The sequence below is a fragment of the Nannobrachium achirus genome (genome assembly GCF_963921795.1).
Source record: "Nannobrachium achirus genome assembly, chromosome: 15".
NCBI lineage: Eukaryota > Metazoa > Chordata > Actinopteri > Myctophiformes > Myctophidae > Nannobrachium > Nannobrachium achirus.
In genome coordinates, this window is record NC_137822.1 from 51,715,885 (window position 1) to 51,739,368 (window position 23,484).

Consider the following 23,484-nt stretch of genomic DNA (forward strand, 5'->3'; position numbering starts at 1 on the left):
CTTCATGTCTTCATGGAGGAGGACCTGAGACGTGAAGGCGCCCGGTAAATCAGAACAGGAGACGTCTGCGTTCTTGGAAGATTGGCCCATGGTCACCGCTGCTGCTATTTGGACTGTGAAAAGAATGCGTTCCTTGTCTCTTCTTGCAGGCTGGAAAGATTTGTTTTTAATATATTTTCTGTCAGTCTCTTTCTCCCCCTCTAGTTGTCTATGTCTCAATCCCTGCCTCTCTGACTCTCACAGAACACTCGGTTCTTAAACAATTTATCTTGGTCGTACGCAGACTAAATGTCATGTTTAAAAGCTGCTTCAGATCATATGACCAGAGCTTTGGTCAGATGTCACACAAAACACAAACCATTGACATCATTCCTAACAACACCGATTTGCACACACAGTTGCGATTTAGTGAATTTGACGTTGTATGGTATTTACTTGCGCCAGCGTAGCACGCAAGTACTGCGTTTGGTGATTTTTTTATCCAGTGTGTGTCCTCACTTACGTCATCCGATGGGAAAACCCTTGAAAAAAAAGAAGAAAAAAAACATGTATTTACGTCATCCAATGGGAAAACCCTTGAAAACTTCGTTCAGTGATTTTGTATGTATCCTCGCGTTCGGTGATTTTATAATACTCTAGAATTCGAGGATTGCGCGAGGTTTACGCCCACGGGTTTTCAGTGAATCCTGACCAATCATGGAAATTGGCCCACTTATAGTCTGGTTAAAGTGTCATGTGAATCTCATCAATCCACCAATCCTCAAGCTATCGGACATAGCCTGTTTATGCCCCTTTATGCCCATCTGGTATAGGCTGCTACGGGCATAGACAGCCCCTCTCATGGCCCTTATATACTGTATGCCTCAATATTATGACATCACCCTCTACGTTTATATCAGGTCGCACTTATTGTGGACGTCTCCAAGACTGCTGGTCCCTCATTTGCTTTCATGGTGATGATGACGTCATCACCCGATTGATGACGTCACTCTCTATTTGTTCAAGGGTTTTCCCATTGGATGACGTCACTGTGTTTTCCCAAGGGTTTTCTCATTGGATGACGTCAGCGCAGACACGCACGCATGCACGCACACACACGGGAGTTATTTATTATTATTTATTTATCAAGTTTTGCCGCGACAGTACAAATGCAGGGCCCTTAGCCAATGAGGTGCAATTGGAAATTGGCGGAAAAAACATCTGGGAGTGGTTTTAGCTGGAGTATTGGTTTAGCTTCACATGACAGTTAGCACGCTGTAGAATATAGTCACGAGCGAGCCCACACTGTTTCGTAGGAACAGTATTTCTAGTTAATAGATAGATATTGCCGATGTGCAGACAAGCCTGGGGAGGGGAGGAGGAGGGGAGCAGAGGGGGTCAGGTTGGGGGGGAGGGGAGGCGGGCACGTATAGCTTGGTGGTGGTGAACCAATCGGGAACGGGCGTTGGATTCCAGCGCAAAGTGTATCCGCCCCTCTAGTCCTCAGAAGTGTCCGGCTCGACTCTAGGCTAGCCAATCAGCGCTCAGGATGAGCACTTTTACCTACGGTACCTGATATATATTATACGTATAATTGGTCTGCAGAACATCATCTGGAGCTAAGACAAAATGTCCTCAGAGATGGGGATGGGATGTGAAGGGATGGGGACTGCTGAGACACATAATGATGCCTGACGGCCTGCTCTCTCTCTCTCTCTCTCTCTCTCTCTCTCTCTCTCTCTCTCTCTGCCTCAAACATTTACCCTGTGACCTATTTTTTTAAATTACAAGCACTACTAGAAGCTCGGCCACATCTAGTCGGGGACTGGCCTACTCGGGGAATGAATACCCCACACTTTAATGCAAACCCAATTAGACCTGTTGTCATAGGACCCGTTTTGACCATCTGTTTGCCTGTGTCCATTTATGCCCATATGGAGATATCTGTATCTGTCTGTCTGCGTCCATTGTATGCCCCCCTGTAGTAACTTTGAGGACCCCCTAGGGGTCCCGGACCCCCTGTTGAAGACCCCTGCTCTAGAGGGATTAAGAGGGTTTTTCTCAAGGTGTCACATTGATTATGACATGTCACCAGGTTTCAGTGGTGTCCCCCGCCTTTGTAGTGTGAATATAATGAATGAGATGATAATTGCCATGTGTGTTTTGTTGATGGCAGATGGACAGGCAGAGCATGGAGAGTGGATGGCACATTTACCGGCTTCTGGATGCAGTCAGTAGCAGTATGTGTAATGTGTGCAATTTGTGCATGATAACCAGTGTTGTAAAGCACTGGTTCCCAACCACTGGGTCGTCACCCATTTGTGGGTCATGGACACATTTTTGTGGGTCCCTTAATTTTTAGTTTCCTAAATTTAAATTTTTTTAATTGTTATTTCAAAACATTCCCCCCCCAAAAAAAAGAAATATATATATATGAATTAAAAACTAAATGCAATGGTATTTTGCAATAATTTCTTGAAGAAACTAGAAGCAGTGCTCTTCCGAGCACAGGTCTCCACCAGGCCAGGCGGCCTGTTATAGCGCCACCATGAGGCTGATTTGAGAAGTTTGAAGTGGCATTTCTTCCTCTACCTAGTGGGAATGTGCGTTTACAATTTCACAAAAATTTCACGCTGTTTTGGTGATTTGAGGCATTTTGTTCAAAACTGAACAATCTTACAAACTTTGAAAGCCAATCTCAGCCAATCAGGATGGAATGTGGACAATCAGACAGATCCATGTCGATCACATGACTGTAGAGATACTGTCTACTTTTTTCTGTCTACGATTTGCATGATTTTTGGACAAAATCTGTAGGAGTACTGGCCAAAAGGTGGTTTTGCACAAATTGGCCTCCTGGTGAAGCTAGAACAGGCCCATGTGAAAAATGTGGGGCAGAGGTTCTGAATTGGCATCCAGGGAGTGTGTGTGTTCAGTTTGGCAGCGACCGGGCCAACGCCTCCGGAGATTAGCTGGTAACATACTTTGTGGACGGACGGACGGACACGCGGACGGATGGACACGCGGACGGATGGACACGCGGACTGACGGACGGAGGTGAAAACATAATCTATCCCTGCCTTCGGCAGGTGGAGACAATCAAAGAAATTCCATGAATTAGAAAACAAATGTTTAAGAAGTATAGTGAAATTAGCCGATCTACAAGCTCACAATGTGGCGTGAATATATTGCTTTTAGAAATCCTAGCAGTGTCTTTGTGTCTTTCAGGAAGTTGGAATGAAGAACTATCCAAAGATTCAGAACTTTTGCTGTGGAAGATCACCATCTTCTGTCATCGAATTAGTTACATTTTCACCAGAAACAGACAGTATCAAATATTACTGACTGGCTATCACAAACCATACAGAGCCACCACCCCGACAATATCGCAGAGACCGTTTGTTTATTTTTGGACCACAATATGAGACGATTTTCAGATGACTCCATAGAGAAATTACTTCAGAGAACCAGGGGGTTTGAGCGAGTGACATCATGACTTCGTTACTCTATTACCAGAGGAGAATATGGACAATGCAAGCAAGATGCTGTTTGACAAAGTCAATACAATCAGAGCACCAGTGGCTTGCTGTAGAGGAAAATAGTATGTTATACTATATTTCCTCAAGTACTGTATTTAAGTAAATACTTTAAGTACAGTATTTCATTTTTGTACTTTAAACTTACAACTCCACTAAATCTATATCTGAGGCAAATGTTCCTTTTACTCCACTGTGATTTTTTCAAAGCTTTAGTAGATTTGTAGATGTGATTATTATTATTACAAAACATACAGTACATTAATCTATTAAGCTCTATTTTGGTTATTTGTAGTGGATAAGCTCAGCACGTCTCCTTCAATCAGGTGAGCCGGAACTGTCCTTGGTGCTGAAATCTCTCTTTGGCTCTCTGCTCGCCAGTCTGGTCAGGACCCAAGCAAGACTCCACTGTTTCCATAGTCTGGTTTGAGTGATTAAAAAGAGAGAGAGAACGTTGTGTTTTAAGAAACTGCACATGCAGGCTGGATGCTGATCACATTGTGTTTTGTGTTAAACGGCAGGGACAAATAATGTGTGAATACGCAGAGGAAAACATGTTCACCTTAAAGTACACTATCTTCTCTCTCTCTCTCTCTCTCTCTCTCTCTCTCTCTCTCTCTCTCTCTCTCTCTCCATGTTTAATACACACACACACACACACACACACACACACACACACACACACACACACACACACACGGACACGGACACGGACACGGACACGGACATATATGATTGTATCCGCTTCATTATGATGGGTGTGATCATGATAAGGTCATATATGATTGTATTGACCGGTGTAAAGCTTCTTACCTAAAGATCAATATGAGAACAATGAAGGACATGCGGATTGTGTGTTGTTGGCCCGCCCCATCGCGTGTGTAGGTGCACACACGTACGCAGGCAGGCATGCAGGCAGGCAGGCAGGCAGGCAGGCACGTGTACTTGTATTACCATACTTGTGAAGGCCAACCTTCCCCAGAAGTATAGTGGAGAAATAGAAATAGTTTTTTTGTATGTATAGCAGGAGTGGCTCAGACCCTCTGCCTGCGATCACCAAAAGCCTAATATATCCCCCCGGCCAAGAGGAAGTTCCCCTGCAGGCTAGTGTGGTTCCCAAACACAGGGTTGGGACCCATTTGTGGGTCGTGGACACATGTGTATGGGTCCCTTAATGTTTTGTTTCCCATATTTGGTTTTCAATTATTATTATTTCAAAACATTTAAAAAAAAAAACATGACCAAAAAACTATACAGAGTCGCCTCCCCGACAATACCTCGGAGACATTTTGTTTATTTTTGGACCACAATGCTTATATGAGACAATTTTAAGATGAACCAATGTTATTATTTTATAGAGAAAAACCTCTGCAACTCAGAGGCTGAACTGGGGACGTCCTGACTTCAGTACTCCATACAAATGTGTATGTACTTGCGAGGGGGGGGGGGGGGGGGGGGGGGGCGATTGTGGGTGGATTTTTCAGTATGATCAAATATATGCGCGAGGGGGGGGGGGGGGTTACTTCACACATTGCAGAGGGGTGTGTGGGTAGAGAGTCGGGATGGAACGCTAATCGTTAAAATCGTTTATCGTGATAAAGAAACACTCACAATAATCGTATCGTGGAGATTTAAATGTATTAAAATTATCCTTTGTCATGCACTGGGATCAATTCACCTTTTATTTGCCGAGCTGCATATCTGGTACCACTTAAACCCTCTATAATTGGTAAAACGGACCTGGAAATAACATACTTGATACAGTCTGGACAAGGCAGCCTGGAACGGTTGTTCAAGTGCAGCTAAACTTGGCATGTTAGTAAACGTGACACAATTACCAATAATGAATTTCACCTGTGCAGCTGACCTGCGGAACCTGGGAATAATACCATTCTGTCAAGATGGGGAGAATACAAGTTTGGAGAATATAATTATAATACCTTCTTAAAGTGACCATTTTGTTCAATTTTGCATTTGTAGTTATTTTACTGTAATTTAACAACATAATAAAAACCAGAACAGATAGACAAAGAGACATTCATGGATTTATATTTTACTGTAGTAACTTTTATTCCCCCCCCTGGACCCAGGGTATGGCAGCTGCATACCCCATTATGGTCCCATAGTAGAGAGAGACATGGTGACGGAGAGAGAGAGAGGATTGACAGTGTTTCTTTCATGTTCAGAGCAGACGTCTGTGCTGAGCTCCACTGTGCATATCTTTCTTCTTTAGCTCAAGGAGCATCAAATAAACACCTGTCTGCCTCCGGCTCTGACACTTGTGTTCAGGGGTGTCGCACCAAATTCTGGGCCCTGGGGTACTTTAACTATTGAAAAAAAAAAAAAAAAAATAGCAGATCTACAAGCTCGCAGCGCGGCACCGAGCGCCGCGCTGCGAGCTTGTAGATCTGCTATTTTTTTTTAAATCGTGTCTTTGAATATTTCTAATCCTAAGGTTTTAAAATATATATACTGTATATATACAGTACTGTATGTTTCTATGTCAGTGGTGCTCAAACCTTTTCACGTGAAGGACCCCCAAAATTATATGTATTTGGCCACGGACTCCCATCTCAAAATATTTCGTTCCTGGTACCCACGGCCCCCAGAAGCAAAATTTTAGTTACAAAATGTAATGTTCCCTTGAAAAAATACATATATTCAAAGATTTGTACATATTTTCATGACTTTTCAAAAAATAGCAGATCTACAAGCTCGCAGCGCGGCACTCGGTGCCGCGCTGTGAGCTTGTAGATCTGCTATTTTTCAATAGCTAAGTATAAAATGATTAAGGCCCCTCCACCTTGGGCCCTAGTAACTCAGTCCCACTTCCCCCCCACCCTTGTGACGCCCCTGCTTGTGTTGTTTCAGTGCTGTCAGCGGTGGCAGCGGCTGATAAAGCGTGAACGAGCGCACAGCCGGCGCAAAGGAAACGCTCCCTTTGTCCTTCTGACTGGCGAACAGTGGAGGATCTGCTCCACTGGTATGTTTGTTGCTGAACACACAAAAAGGATTGTGAGATGATACAGGAGGTAAACACGACATGTTTCCATTACAAGGAACTTGGTCGGTGCCCTTTGGGAGCGCTGCTGTTGTGTCTAGTGCAGTGGTGGGGGGGTCCCCAGATGATTTACCTAATGTGTAACATTGTTTTCTCTCCCTCAACAGTAAACAAAACCAACATAAAGTTTAAGTGTATAGAAGGGTGTCTGCACATTTCTAAAGTGACAATTTAAGGACTTTAAGGACTTTTTAATACCTCTAAAATGACAAATTAAATATTGGCTAAATTGTCAAATATTAAAGGCGGTTGCGAGGCGATAGAACTGTGTTATACAAAATTTAATGCCTCAACTCTTAGTACTTGTCAGGGTGGGGGGATCCCCAGTTAAAATATGATTCTTTTGGGGGTCGCGGCCTGAAAAGGTTGAGAACCTCTGGTGCAGTGTATCGTTAGTTCCCACCAGTGGTGGAAAAAGTACTCACATATTTTACCTAAGTAAAAGTAGCAATACTGCAATATAGAAATACATACAATAAGTAAAAGTCTGGAATTCAAAATGTACTTGAGTAAAATTATGAAAGTGTTGGCATAAAAAAAGGACCAACATTAAAAGTAGCCTACAAAATGTTGAGATATCCAATCGACCAATCAATTTTATTTGTGTTGACTCAGAGGTGTGAGGCTTTGTGTGCTTGTAGATCGGCTGTTTTCAAAAGTTTAAATCATTTTAAAAATGATAAATACAAAACAAACTGTTTTGGACCAGTACAAGGTTTCCACCCAATAACGACGATTTGTACATCACGTTTCTCAGAACTTGAAGTGCATGAAAAGTGTTACAGAACAACTCACGTGCACTGCTCCTCCTTGGTTTTCTCCTTTGTACAGTATATGCGTGAAATCATTACGAGCAACCTGGACCAATCAGTGACGTCTCGATTAGCCAGACCACAGCCCATATGGGGATGATCTTGACGTCATTACCAGGACGACATATGGACCTTTTTTGTTTGACTGGATTTATGTTGATTGAAATCAGGTGATATTCTAGGCAAGATAAATGTCATAACTAGAGATATGTGTCAGAATATAACTTATATGCTCATATTTCAACTAACATTTCAAATAAAACAATAACAATAAAATAAAAGTCCATATGACGCTGTTTCTTAGTAGCATTTACGTATATATTATTTCCTCGTAATGACGTCAAGATCATCCCCATATCATATGGGTTGTGGCCCCAATCGATGCATCACTGATTGGTCCAGGTCCTGACGTGTTTGCTGGGGAAGTTTATACATGCTTGCCTTCCTGTACTTGACCCACAGGGGGGCGGTATACAGGGGTGTTCTCTACTGGATTATATTGATGTCATCATGAATCCAAATATGAGGATTTGTTTATTTATAGATATTTTTGGAGAACTGATCTGACCGACTGACATTTTAATTGCAATATCCCTTTAACACATAGAAACACGCACACACGCACGGACACACACACGCACTCACGCACACACATTCTTTCACATTCATGAATTTGACTAAATCAAATAAATGTTGCGTGGGCCCTCTGTGCTACACTCGACTCTAAAGTCCCCCGAATCAGCTGCTTAACATAAATTAGCATTTACTAAATAAATGTTTTGCATTGTGCTAAAGTGATGCCAATGAATGATGCATGAGCCAAATGCAAATGACATCATCCTGCTGCCAGCTACGGAAGTCTGTGATTCAGACTCTCTCTCTCTCTCTCTCTCTCTCTCTCATTCTCTCTCATCAGGAAAGCTAAGTTGATGGAGAGAGAGAGAGAGAGAGAGAGAGAGAGAGAGAGAGAGAGAGAGACACAGACAGACAGACAGACAGACAGACAGACAGACAGACAGACAGACAGACAGACAGACAGACAGACAGACTGAGTGACTCTCTCTCTGTCTGTCTGTCTGTCTGTCTCTCTCTCTCTCTCTCTCTCTCTCTCTCTCTCTTTCTTTCTCTCTCTCTCTCTCTCTCTCTCTCTCTCTCTCTCTCTCTCTCCTCTCTCTCTCTCTCTCTCTCTCTCTCTCTCTCTCTCTCTCTCCCCCCCCCCCAGCTCATCATCAGACACATGTCTATATGTGTATGTGTTCATGTGTGTTTGTGTGTATGAGAAATGCAGAACCAACCATTTCGATGTTTTCCTATGCGTGCAAAGCTTCTAGTTGACATGCAAAGCGACTTGTTGTTGTTGTTGACACAAAGTGTAAATCACTGTCCTGCGGGCATTCACTGAAATGTGTCGGTTTACATTATTCGCCTTCCAAACCCTGATATCGTTCACCCTCAATGTTTCCTACACCCATACATATACTGGACCTTTGCCCGGCGGGCACCAGCCTGCTTGGGAGCGATGCAAGTTGGGAATAGTGAAAATAGAGAAAGCATGCTCCACCCTGTTAAAAGTAGGGTAAGTGATTTCATTTAATTCAAATAATAACAAAATGGGTCTATGTTCTGATAGTACTAGTTACTATAGAGCAGGGGTTTTCAAAGTGGGTGACGGGGCACCCTGGGGTGCCGCGACGGCAGTCCAGGGGTGCCGCAAGATCATTTGAGAATATTTGGAATTTATTTGGACACTTGAAGAAATATTTAGTATCATTTTAAACTTGAAGTACAAAGTTATTTTTGTCAGTTCTAACCAAAATGGCTATTATCTCAACATTTTCCTCGCAACATAATCACTAAAATATCGTCACTGTCAGGCAGAAACAGCAGATCTACAAGCACACAACGCCTCACTGGTTTAGTACATTTTAGATGATAAATACAAAAAGAAAGGTTTTGGACATACAAGGTTTCCACCCGACAGCGACGATATTCTATACATTTAAGGTGCTGGGAGTGAAAATTATAATGTAGCCTCGGATTAAAAAAATATTCATAGGTTGCCCTGAGACAAAAAAGTTTGGGAACCCCTGCTATAGAGTGTTTGGTCCATATTTGGACTATAGCCTTATCCCCTGTGAAGAGAAAACAAAAAACAGTTTCAGTTGCTCCACCAAAATTGTTGGGTGACAGGCCTTCCTCCAATCATGGTCGAGCCCCCACTTGGATCTTGATTGGAGGAAGGCCCCCGCCTGTCACCTACATGAAAACTGAAACTGAAAAGTGAAATCACTTACGCTACTTTTAAACACCCTGGCCACAATATGCCTTCCGGTTGTTTACAAGATTTCTAGCGGAAGTGCTGCGTTTAACGTAAGTTACGTCATGCGGTGCGGGTCTGTTTACATTCCCCAGCGAAAAAACTAAATAGATTGTAGCTCTTAACCTCCTAGAAAGGTCTCTCCTTCATATTTTCTCTTCGCAGATGAGAACTGTAAGCCTGGTTACGCGAGGCTAACTTTTAAATGGCATGTCAACGTCTGTAGAGAATGTGTGAAGAGTTCAAACTGACTACTGTGAAAAGTGTACTGAGTACTAATCAAATGGCAGGTGCTGGAATTTGCCAAATCAAACTTACAGTAGGTTGTCATGGCAATCAATTGGCTCAGGCAGAGCCTGGAAATTTGACAGGTGTGGGGACTTATGCTCATTAGGTCCACTGGCGGCCTTTTGCGGTGGTTCTGGACAACCGTATATCTGACCGACTCGAGGCCAGGCACGGCACTCCCTGTGGTGCTGTAGAACGTGTAGAGCAAAGAACCTTTGCCACTGAGATGTAGTGGAGTATAAGTTAGAAGTTAACCCTTTTACCGCCATTTATATGATGTTATAAGGATCTAAAAGAAAACAACTTTTCTTTTCTCTAATTACAATCTAAAATATGAACCCTTGTTGTAAAAAATGTTGTCTTAACTCATGCCTCGCGATCCCCGTAGAAACCGTAGATTTCCCGCTGTACCGCGCTGCCATGCCCGTAGAGCCCGTAAAGTTTAATTAGCTTTAATCATTATGAAAGGATTAAAAGTATTAGCGCAGATTTTCGCTGATTCTGGCTCTTTAGGCCCGCCCCCCTAACTGTATCCGGTCATTTCCGGTCTGGACCGGATCCAGCTTTCCGTATCCAGTCTGAGCCTGGGCCATAGTCCCGCCTCCATTGGTTTACTGTGTAACAGAAGTGGAAGCTACTCGGCGATGGAACGCTCGTTTTTCAATCGGATTTTTGCGTTTGGAAACTTTGATCCAGTCTCTACACGCCTGGATTATGATCCCCGCACATATCGTGCGTTTTGTGCGCGAACGTGTCCACGTGTTACCATAGCGCATGCCTGGCTTTTTTTCAATGTTTTTTCATGTAAACACTGGCGGATAAGCAGGAATACAGCGTGGCAACGGATATGTCTTTTTCAATGGGGTTTTTTGTATTCGAAAGCTTGTCACCGAGTCTACACGTCTACTAGATGAGTCGCGCACAGATTGTGCACGATGCGTGCGCGTGCCCACGCTAAAAGGTAAGGACAATTTGGCAGCTGCTTACTACAGCTATGTTTAAAATGGCAGAGAAATTGTTAAAGGTGATACACCATGAAAATTCACTTTTCCTATTTTAAAACCTTTTTTGGGGTCCCACTAGCACCTTCTATCCTCACAAAGTCCCATTTCAGACCGTTGTGTCTTTCTCTGTTTTGGGAAGGTGGAGGTTAAAAGCATCCCACGGGTTCTCAAAACAGGCTGTCCAGATTTTTTTTTTCAAAAAGATTTTTTTTTGGGGGGGGGGGGTGGCGTTCAGGCCAAAGGTGGTACTGCAGCTGAAAATGCTCTGAGAGCCATTCAAAAATGAGAGGCTCTCTATTCAGGAGTGGTAATTTAGCCTCAAACCTTTTGAAAAACGTTTTTGGGACATAAACAATGACATAAATGTATCACCTTTAAGGAGGTGAGAGAGGTGCTGTGTGCATGGCTAATTAACATGTCAGCTTGTTAAACTATTAGCTTGCTACATATATACAGTATGCCAGGGTTCCCCAATTAGTTTTCCCCAAGGGCCGAATTATGTCTAGGGTACCAAGCCGAGGGCCACAACATTGCAGGGGGCAACGGTGGCGTTCCTGCTACTCCAGCGACAGTTCAGATATCGTTGTTGTAGGGTGAAAATCTTGTATGTCCAAAACCATTCATTTTGCATTTATCATTTTAAAAATGATTTTAACTAGTGAAAACAGACGATCTACAAATTTGTAGATCTGCTATTTTCACTACTTTTGTGCGACAGCCTTGTATGATTTGCGAAAGAACTTACAAATTTGGAGATACGAGATTTCCACCCGACTACGACGATATACTAGTGTTGTTGCTGCTCTTATACCGCCATTATTACTGGGGTTGGTGTGGGCCAGAAAGTAGCCCCTGCGGGCCGCAAATGGCCCGCGGGGTGCCTATTGGGGAACCCTGCAGTATGCCTTAGCCCCTGTGGTATTTTCCTGCACTATAATGAAACGTTTTCCTTGACATTTGTGCAGATAACTTTTGATTCTAATTGACACCACCTGCAAAGTCTTGTTTTCCTTATGGGTTTTAGTTTTTTTTGCTCTGCTTTCTTAAACAACAGACATGCCTTGTTTATTTTATTTATTTATTTATTTATTTATTTGTCAGGGACAAAGCACATTGATCAACATGTCAGTTTTTCAACATCAATGTAAATATGCCAGATATAGCCATGAGCTAATTTCCATCTGTAGTCCCTGGGCAGGCTGTACAAAAGTGAAGGTTATCCTTACAAAACATACTATACATACAATACGGTACAAAACAAAACATAACAAAACAAAACAGTACAGTACAACATTAAGGGGACATACTTATAGCAAGTTGAGTGACTCCAGTGACAGATGGAGCCGATAGTTACCCATGATTGTAAGTTTGACTTGCTCTAAGCCACCTCTTACGGCCAGAGCCGACAACAGTAACATTTTAGTAAATAGTAATAGTAAATAGTAATAGTAAATAGTAATAGTAAATAGTAATAATAAAATAGTAATAGTAAAATAGTAAATTGTTAAAGGGACTAGTACTAGCCAATTATGAGCAACTCCAGTAACAGATGGAGCAGATAATTACTCATGATTACAAATTTGATTTGATTTAAGCCACCTCTTGAGGTTGAACTTGAAGGTCAGATAGTTGGAGGACTGTCTTACTTCAGTCGGGAGACTGTTCCATATATTGGAGGCTCTAACAGAGAGAACTGTGTTACCAAACACGCTCTGCCTGGATGGTACCTCACAGTCCCCTCTGGTTGTATCCCTTGTTGTTCTGTCACCACTTTCACAACGTTTTATGAACTGTTTCAGTGGTGGAGGTGCAAGCCCATTGAGAACCTTGAACACAAGACAGGAATCCATAAAATGCCTAAAGCTTTCAAAGTTAAATAAATTATATTTTTGTACTATATGGCAATGGTGGTAACGGTTGGGCTTTTGATCGAGTGTTTTTAACGTCTGTTTGTAGAGTGATTCAATAGGTTTCATGGTTGTTATATTGGTCTGAGACCAGGTTGTGAAGCAGTATGATATGTGTGAAAAAATCATTGCGTGCATGAAGAGTTTAGCTGCATCTGTTGTGAGATATGGTCTTATGTGCCTGAAATTATTTAAATTGAATTTAATTGTATTGGTTACCTTTTTGACATGTTTTATGAATGTTAAATGTGAGTCTAGTATGATTCCAAGATATTTAAATTCTGTAACTACCTGGATGCGGTTTCCTCTGACAACAATGTCAGGATCAGGTTCTGTGGAGTTGCGTGACAAAAACATGCAAACAGTTTTACTTGTGTTTAAATGTAAACAGGAGTTCCTCAGCCAGTCAGATACGTGGACCATGGCTGCATTCAGTTTATCTGCAGCTAGTTGTTTGTTTTCAGCTTGTGCATAAAGAACTGTGTCATCGGCATACATTTGTATGTGGACAGTTGGACAGACGGAAGGCAGATCATTAATATACAAACTAAACAAGAGAGGGCCAAGTATCGATCCCTGAGGAACTCCAATGTTACAGTTAAGATATGTTGACTGAGATTTACCAACACGGACACTTTGCTTCCTATTTGTTAAATATGAGTTCATCCATTTGACTGATTCGGTAGAGAAATTAAAAAAAGAAAGCTTTGATAAGAGTACCTGATGGTCTACAGTGTCAAAGGCCTTTTTGAGGTCCAGAAATACCGCCCCCACTATGCCACCTTTATCCAACCGTGACTTAACGCCTTCCAGAAGATAACAGTTTGCCGTTTCAGTTGAATGGTTGGAGCGAAATCCGAACTGCAGGGGGGGGTTTTATGCTTGATACAAATCATTTGCAGTTGAGGAATCGTGGATTTGTAACTGCAACGAGCGTCTGGGAACAGGTGGGCGGGAAACCGAGTGAGTAATGCTCATCCCACTGTCGAGAGAATGAGCTTTTCACAGCCTTCACACCCAGACTACATGGAGAATAGATACTGAGGACTGGTGATAGAAGCCCACAGAATGGAAAGTTGCTCCCCAGGAATATGAAATGAGAAGAGGAAGTAAAACAATACAGAAATCACAGCGAGAGAGAGATGGTGAGATTCGGAACAGAAATGGAGAAAGGTGAAGTGGAGCTGGGACTGCTGCACCACACATACACACACAAACCTACACGCGTCTATGCACGTCCGTGCGCGCACACACACACATGCACGCACGCAAGCACGCACGCACGCACGCACGCACGCACGCACGCACGCACGCACGCACACACGCACACACACACACACACACACACACACACAGAGGAAACAGCTGAACAGGACATTAAGAGAGCGCTGAATGAGACAAATAAGCACGAAAAGTTGCAATTTTCCACCCCCTAGTGTTCACATTCAACCTCAAATTCAGTTATTTGAGTTGAATTAACTCAGAGTTGTTTTCGCAGATTAATCAAACTTCATCGTCATATGTGACAAGTGTTATAATTTAGCGAAGCGTTTTATTATATTTGACCATAACCACTTTCAACGTGGCATTAAAGCCAAACATGTTCAAACATTTTCTCTTTTCGGACAAATAGTGAAAATAGTGGATGTTTTTCATCTCTTCATCTCTCCTCTCTTCTCACCTTTCCTTTGTGGTGATACATCGTCTCTGTGTTGTCCCTCTCGCCTTTCACTCTCTCTCTCTCTCTCTCTCTCTCTCTCTCTCTCTCTCTCTCTCTCTCTCTCTCTCTCTCTCTCTCTCTCTGGTCTCACCTCTCCTCCTCTCTGGTTGGATGTCTCCCTCTTTGTGCAGCCGAGCCGTTGGATGGCGAGGAGTACCTGGACATCACAGGTGTCATGAGGAGCCAGGCGGGACGCTACGAGTGCAAGGCCAGCAACGGTGTGGCCGCGCCCGACGTCAAATATGTCAACCTGATCGTTAACTGTAAGACATGACACCATGGATGAATGGATGGATGGATGGATGGATGGATAGCAGAAAAACAAGTAACACTCCCTAAGGTCGAGTAGCGACCGCCAGAGCTTTTAATGCGACACATTTAAAGCTATACTGTGTAAGTTGCTAAACTAGTGGTCAGTAGCGGTATTGCTTTTTTCGGCCGTTTTTCGCCCGGAGTCGCCGCGGACCACCGCCGCGGACCACTGGAGCGGCGCCGCAAACCACCGCGACGATACGAATCCGTGGAGGGGTAGAACGTAATTTTCTGGCCAGGATTTGGGTATTAAGAGGTTAAGAATCCTTCACCATGGTAAACACTGTAGCTGAGGGAAGCTACTTCCTGAAGATACGGCAGATACGCTGTGATTGGCCGGTAGTGTATCATGTGTGTATGATCCGCGATGTGATTGGCCAACGTATACACAACGTATACAGATGATGCAGATGACGTAATTTTTCCGCGAAATTCTACCCCCCTCACGGCTCATAGAAAGCATATAAAGAGAAGGCTTTTGAAGCTGAAAATAACGGAGTGGGTGTTCTAAAACTTTAGCGATTTAACAGTTAGGACAATTTTAAGATTTGTTTTATAAAAAAAGTTACATGGTATAACTTTAAATAATTGGAGTAACAGCTATTTTCCTATTTTGACTTACCTTTCCAAGTTGTCACGACATATATTTCATGACTTTTTCTTGTCATTGGACAAAGTTACAGGAGGTTGAGAGAAGTTGTTGTTATTGAGCCAGTGGGCGCCGCCATCTTGCCTCTCCTCCAGTGGCAACGTGATCTCTCGCTAGCAGAGCGGACACAGCTGGCTGAGCAGTTGTTGATTAGCGTGACTGACAGACGGACATTTTTGATACTAAATGCTCCCTGACGGTCGCAGCTATTTCATTCTGAGATTATTGTTGTCTGGGGCTATTCATTCATTGAACCAATAAAAATAATGTGACTAATAATAACTACATTGTACTGTACACAAACCATAGGCTAGGACAGGGGTTTTCAAAGTGGGTGACGGGGCACCCTGGGGTGCCGTGACAGCAGTCCAGGGGTGCCGCGAGATCATTTGATAATATTTGGAATTTATTTGGACACTTGAAAAAATATTATTTAGTATACTTTTAAACTTGAAGTACAAAGTTATTTTCAGTCAGTTCTAACCAAAATGGCTATTATCGCAACGTTTTCCTCGCAACACAATCACTAAAATATCGTCACTGTCGGGCAGAAACCTTGTATCTCCAAGTTTCAAATGTGTACGTCTTTTGCCCACAACGCGGCGTTGTGTGCTTGTAGATCGGCTGTTGGTACATTTTATAGATGATAAATACAAAACGAATGGTTTTGGACATACAGGTTTCCAAAATTATAATGTAGGGGTGCTTCAGATTAAAAAAATATTTACGGGGTGCCTTGAGACAAAAAAGTTTGTGAACCCCTGGGCTAGGATATAAATGTATATAGAATGTGAATTGTGCCCAGTGAATACATTTCATAAGAAGCATCACTTATTTCATCACTTTCCTCTCACTAGCTCCTGCCAGGCCCCTGGCCTCCTGTTAAATCAATCTTTTGTCACATCCATTTAAATCTGATGACTTCACCAGCAATGTGTGATAATGAATAATCCATTTAATCACTCCCTACCCTATTATTACAGCCTTAATCGCACATTAGCATGAAACGTGACAGTGGATGACACTCTTTGTTCTCCTTTCTGAAAAGAGCAAAGGAGAAACAGACTGCATGTGCACTATACTGTAGGTACCGATGTCTCTGGTTCACATTGGCACATTTCCTGGGGAATCTGCCCAGATCATGCGTGTCATGCATGTCTTCTTCTTTTTTTCGTTTTTTACTCTCAAAAAAGCATCTGCAATGTAGTGCATTTGAAACTACATTGCAGTGCACATCATGGGGTGATAACTGCTTGCCTCCTGTGAATTGTTTTAATTTAATTTTTGTTTATTTAATTTGTATTTCATTGCTGAGTGAGGTCAGCAGCCAAAGTGACATGAGTGAGATGAAAAAACCTGAGTGAAATGTGCCAATGTCAACCAGAGACATCGGTACACTAGTAAGACGCCTCAGGGCGACAAGCGACCTCGCTCTAAAGGGTGAGGTCGCGCCATGTCTTGGCCATCTGGCCAAGACATGGCTTCCTTGTCCCTTTTATTCCCATATATGAAGATCCCTGATGTCATCACTATTAAGCCCATATTTTGGAATGTCCCTATATGGACACACTGTGTCAATCTCATGTAGTCTATGCGTCAGACATCTATGATGTCAGTCATCAGATGTCAGTTATTTGGGAAAGTTTTCATTTTTATATTCTCCCATTCAAGTCAATGGAGAAAATTTATTCACAAACACATACAAAATGATGTTTCTCCTGTGACTGTGTTTAGATCCTCCCACCATACAGAAGACTCAAAGCACAGAGAGCCAGGTGGGACGCATGGGCATGCTGCGATGTGACGCCACCGCTGTGCCAACGCCAGAGTTTGAATGGTACAGAGACGACAAGAGGTACAACCACACGCACACACACGCGCGCTCGCACGCACACGCACAAAGAAAAAAGAGCAATGGAAAAACAGACTTGTTAGACATATGTCCTCTCTAACACCGTATGTATAAGATTATTATCTATAGGCCTACTGTATGGATACAAAATATGAATTATCATCTACAGTATACTCTGTGTGTGCGTGCGTGCGTGCGTGCGTGCGTGCGTGCGTGCGTACGTGCGTGCGTACGTGAGAGAGAGAAAGAGTAGGGCCTACTGTAGATTGTACAGATCAGCTGTTTTGCAAGAGTGCAACACTCTTGTTTGACATTTATTGAAACAAACTAAACATAAAAAAGTTGAAATATGGAGATAATTTAATTCTGCAATGATATCACTTGTCACTTAATGAGAGTGGAAAGTGACTGTAAATGTTCTCTATATGGGAAATAGTACAATATAAGTACGCTACAGAATGTCCCCGCCGGCATGCTGGTGGGAATGGAAGCAGTTTAAACGAGACATAATGGAATGGCAACATTCAGAGGCAAAGCCAGTCCTCCTTTTCAATACTTGTCATGTAATAACCCTGCAGATTGCTGCTCTTGTCCCCAACTCACTGGCCAGGTCATTTAAAGCAGTGGTTCTAAACCTGTGGGTCGGGACCTCCAGAGGGGTCCCCAAATTATTCTGGGGGGGTCCCCAGATGATTAATTATGCAACATTGTTTTCTCACTCAACAGTAAACAAACCAACAAGAAGTTTAAGATAGAGGGTATCTTCACATTTCTAAAGTGACAATTTGAGGACTTTTTAATACCTCTAAAATGACACCGTTAATATTGGTTAAATTGTCAAATCTTAGAGGCAGAAATTGTGTTGCGAGGCGTTGTGAGCACGTAGATCTGCTATTTTCACAATAGAACCGTGTATACTAAATGCAATGCCTCAACCCCTAGTGCTTGTCCGGGTGGGAGGGTCCCCAGTTCAAATATGATTATTTTGGGGATCGCAACCTGAAAAGGTTGAGAACCACTGATTTAAAGGGAAAGGAAAGTTTTTAATGGCACTGCTGCTGAGGCTGAAGAAAGAAACACAATTCCCACCCGTGTAGAGACCGATCTGTCGGCCCGTTCACTCTCCTTCAGCCCCCCTCTTGTTTTCATTCCTAATAACTCCACACATTGTAGTGGGAGTTGCCAACAGATTGAGCTGTGGAGCTCTCAATCTGTCTTGAGAGATTAGCTAGCAACGTGACAGACAGACACGTGTGAAGGTCGCCGTGCGTGTGTTTGATCACCGTCACATTGTCACACAGCTGCCGACTGCTTTCAATTGCTCTCCCCCTACTCCCATGTGTGATTCCTTTCATCATCATACATGACTCATAACATCACTGTCGGGCAGAAACCTTGTATCTCCAATTAAGTTTCAAATTTGTATTTTCTTGTTCGTAAAGTAAAGCCCTGCTTCATCACACAAGACAGTCGCACAAAACTAATGAAAATAGATGATCTTCAAGCCTCATGGTGCGAGGCGCCGTGTGCCAATCAATATCGGTATCGGCAAATAAAGCTTCTCCAGACCATGAATGAGGTTTTACTACGGTGAAAGAAATGCAAATGCCCTCTTTCCATGCCATACCTGAAGGCAGCACTAGAATTGCCTTGTCCAAACTCTCCTGAACTTGAATGCAGCATCTTTATATGTTGAAAGAATTGCCCTCTCTGTGTGCTTAATTCAGTCTGGTATCTAGACTAGCACCAAAAATAGACTTCCTCCAAGCTCACAACGCATCGCAGCGTGACACATTGTGAGCTTGGAGGTCTGCTATTTTCAATATTTTCACCAAAAGGCCCTTTTAGAAATTTCAGCCCCTGCCTCTCTAACATTCTCTGCAAATCTCTGCTATGATCAAGTATGATGTACTTCAGTTGCTTCCCCTCAAACACAGTCTGATGCTCTTTCCCCATTCACCTGCCAGTCACTATGTTTGACCCAGAGTGCAACACTTCATTTTGCCTCCATTCAACAGAGGGTTTGAATCATCTCAAATCATTTCAAACTGGGGCTGGAGGTTGTCTCTCAATAGAAGAGGCTGACCATAAAGGTTATTCAGTAGGTCAACGCTGCCCTCTGGCTGTGAGCTTTGACAACGACTGTGTGAAGTATATTATTGAGGGGGGAAAAAGCTGAAAGCATATTCCCCAAATTCAGTTCTCACAGTAGGAACATGAATGATATGAGATATAATGTTGTGTTCTCTTGTTGTGCACATGAACGAGTAATGAGCTTTTGTATGTTGGTAGCTGCCCCAGCACAGCTTTGTATACAAACAAACAAATATGTGACTGTCATCTTAATCCTGACACATGCAACACACAATCACATGTGAGGGATGAACAGTTTGTTACAAAAGCAGCATGACATTTTGTGTCTAATGTACAAAGATGATGTGATTCTGGGGCATTCATGTATATAAATATCATCATAATCCATAACACACACAAAAAAGAAGATCTATAGTGACTGCTTGATCAAGTTTTTTGCTGTGCCAAGAAGTCATAAGCAAAAAAGCAAGTCACCCCAAAACAAATCGTATTGGAAAAGTGCAAATATTCCACATCTGCACCAGAGATCCAGCTTGCTGATTATTTATCTGGGGGAACTTTACCTAAAAAAACAAGGGCGATGTATCGCTGCTGACCTGTATCCAGCTTTGTATTCCTCTACAAAGCCTAATAAAAATAGTTTTTTGCTCCGAGGCCTGTGTGTGTAGGTCCTGTCTGTATCTGGGTCTGTCAGACGGCTCTACAGGCCTGTTTAATAGTACCCTTGAAGAGATCTGCTCCTGGCCTTATCATCCAGGGATGGCAAAGCGGCACAGTTATCCTCCTTTACAAAAACACACATGCACATACATACCCGTACGTACACACTCTCTTCCACTGCATGTACGTACACTCTCTCGCTCTCTTCCTCTACACTTACATACACACTCTTCCTGTTCGACTGTACTCATCCTCATGATGTCCCAGGTTCCCGAAAGGGTTCCAAAGTTCAATCCCGCGCTACCCCAGAGTTGGTGTCGAAGAGTCCTTGAGCAAGACTCTGAACCCCTAGTTGCTCCCGGTGAGCAGGTTGGTGCCTTGAAAGGGTTTCCTCCGCCATCTGTGTGTGAATGTGTGTGTGTGTGAATGGGTGAATGTAATGTATCTCAGTAAAGCGCCCTGGATAAAGGCACTGTATAAATGCACCATTTATACAGGGAAGGCCTGTGCCACTTTATCTCTCTGCCAACCCCCTACGCTACGCATTTTCCTTTTTATGCTAATTCCTCGACTCAGGCTAGTGCATGTCAGTGTACTGTGTGTCAGCATAAACTCTGGCTGCCCTTCTTCAAATCCAGATGTTTTTGAGCGGTGGTCACACCGTCTCCATAGCGTGGCCGTGTGTATGTTTGTATGTGGGTGGGTGGGTCTGTATGTAGCCTGAAGCCTGTGGTGTAGTACCTTTTATGACCACACATGTTAAGGGAGGGGCGCTGTTTTCAGGCCAGGCCAGGCCAGGCCAGGCACACACACACACGCACACGCACACGCACACACACACACACGGGGGGAAGGGGGGAGGGGGTGGGTAAACCACCGCTCAGTTCACACGGGTGTGATTTTTCTTTACTGTTTCCTCCCTTCCCTGTGTGTGTGTGTGTGTGTGTGTGTGTGTGTGTGTGTGTGTGTGTGTGTGTGTGTGTGTGTGTGTGTTGTCTCCCTTTCTCTCTCTTTCTCTCTCGCCCCCAGAATATCCAACAGTCAGGCCATCAACATCCAGACCCTCGGTACCTCCTCCGTCCTGACCATCGCCAATGTCACCCAGGAGGATTATGGGAACTACACCTGCGTGGCCACTAACAGACTGGGCATCCAGAGTGCCAGTCTCTACCTCTATAGTAAGTTACTCTACTAAGATGAGACTTAGCCTTTCAGACCCATGTTGTTATTGTTGGATAAAGATTTTGCCTGCAATTCCATGCTGTATTGATGCTGGTACCAGCAATATTGTTCAGCAAATTACAGTCAGTACTTCATAATGGCCACCAGACGTCCCTCACACCTCATGAACCGAAGCTTTGCACAAGCACATATGAAAGTCTTCAAAATGTTCACGACCAGAATTCCATCTCACTATGATACAAAACAGTTGTATAATTTACTTAAAGCCCCCCCCCCCCCCCCCCCTCTGTCTCTCAATGCCAGTCTGCATGCCAGCCCTTTAGGGTTGGGTTTGTGAACCCCCAGCCATGCCAGTCCTGCACCCACTAGCCCGCTACCTACCCATTCTGTTCCTATGTTTCCTGAATCTGTCCCATCTCTCCACTCTTCACCCTCCATCTCGTTTGGCAGAGTGGGGAACCGGGGGCCTGCCAAGGGAACCCTCGCTTCCCAGTGTCCAGGGCCCCTCGCTACCCAGTACCACCCAGTGATATGCTTTGTCAGTATTCCCCGAATCTCTGCTGACATTCGGCCTGTCCAACCCAAGCTGTCGTTGGCTGGCCTAACCAACGTCTTTCCTGAGCCTGAACTGTCTCCTCCAATGACTTGCCTGCACCCACTGTGCCCTCATTAGGCGTAACTGTCGACGACCCACCACAGCCCTCGTCAGTTGCCGACGCCGCCACCAGATGTCCTAGCGGCTGTCTCTGCTGACAGGACCCTCGTTAGTTTACCCCGCTGACAACCCCCATGAACAATTAAACGCTTAGTGTTCAACTATTTCGTCTGTGTTCATTTATGTCCAATTTCTCACCTACCGTAACACTTATCTCAATTTATTTCCCACTTCTCTCTTTCTCCCCCATTCTCTCTCACCCCTCCCTCCTTCACTCACCCCTCCCTCTCTCCCTCCCTCTCTCTCTCTCCAGGACCAGGAACAAGTGGAGACATCAGCGGCTCTGCTTGTGTATCTCACTCACTGTGGCTTCTGTTCAGCTGCATCGTCTGCCTTTTCTTCAAGTGTTAATACCGACCTCCTCCTCCTCCTCCATAGAAGAACCACTATTGAAGAGAGAACCTTTCAGACCAAGGTTCTTGAAAGAACCATTTATTTGAATGGTTCTATAAACCACTTAAACCCTATATAGGGTTCTATTTGTTCTGCCTCTGCTTTTCAATACTGACCCTTCTGGTCAGTAATTGTTTATTGCCAGGGGGATGTGTTTTATTACGGCTTCTGGTCTGAGAATTCAACTAAGACGATTGACCGAGCCTCCCGAGTGAGTTTTATCGTGTGGTTTTATAAATCCTCCCGAGCCAGGAACGATCAGCAAAGGAACCTTGGCGAAGTACTCCTGGCTCCCACTGAGTGGAACTAACAACAAAGACTTGTTTGACAGTGAATAGCAAGATGGAATCACCATAAAATGCAGGCAACAAGTACTGTATTTGGCAAAATGTACAACATATGCCCAGAAAAAAAAGGAGACAAGCAACGTTACTACACTACAATAAATGATGGAACCAGGTGATAGTGGGAGCTGAGGTGTCAGCTCAGCCGCTAATTCTAAAATCCAGACAAATATGAATGGTTAGCTGTCAGTGAGGAGGGGTCAGTAAAGTGTTCCATTCATTTATAATGAACCGTCAAAAGGACAATTTCAGCAATCTTTGGGGCCTTTTGGGGAATGTAGACTTATACATTTATTTATGTTAATGTTATGTCAGTTTCACACTGTTTATTTATTGAAGTTTATTGAAAAATGTCTGGCGCAGGATGCAATCTTCTATGCCAGACTCAACACGATATAAATATTTTATTTAAAAAACGTGTGATATTCATATTCACAATTCACAACGTACTACGCACCACCCCACAAATACATCCGTAACCCACATACAATCATTGATTTTGTAAGGACACCAGACTGACCTTGCAAATTCAAGATGAGATCTCACCAAGGATTTGTATAATGGTATAAATAATTATTTATGTAAATATTTATGTAAATAAATTTACATAATTATTTATGTAAATTAATTAAATTTTTTCAGAGATGCGTGTTTGAAAT

The 23,484-nt window shown here is 43.3% G+C and overlaps 1 protein-coding gene across 1 annotated transcript in view; it reads left to right on the forward strand.

Moving 5' to 3' along the window:
- LOC308300032 (limbic system-associated membrane protein-like) overlaps positions 1 to 22,439 on the forward strand; it is a gene marked incomplete at both ends in the record, with an annotated part of 209,104 nt that extends 186,665 nt beyond the window's left edge. The window contains 4 exons of the mRNA XM_080743801.1: positions 14,756 to 14,887; positions 17,320 to 17,440; positions 21,221 to 21,369; positions 22,342 to 22,439. Coding sequence (XP_080599927.1) covers positions 14,756 to 14,887; positions 17,320 to 17,440; positions 21,221 to 21,369; positions 22,342 to 22,439 — 500 coding nt within the window. The remainder of the gene's footprint in view (positions 1 to 14,755; positions 14,888 to 17,319; positions 17,441 to 21,220; positions 21,370 to 22,341) is intronic.
- Positions 22,440 to 23,484: the final 1,045 nt, after the last annotated feature.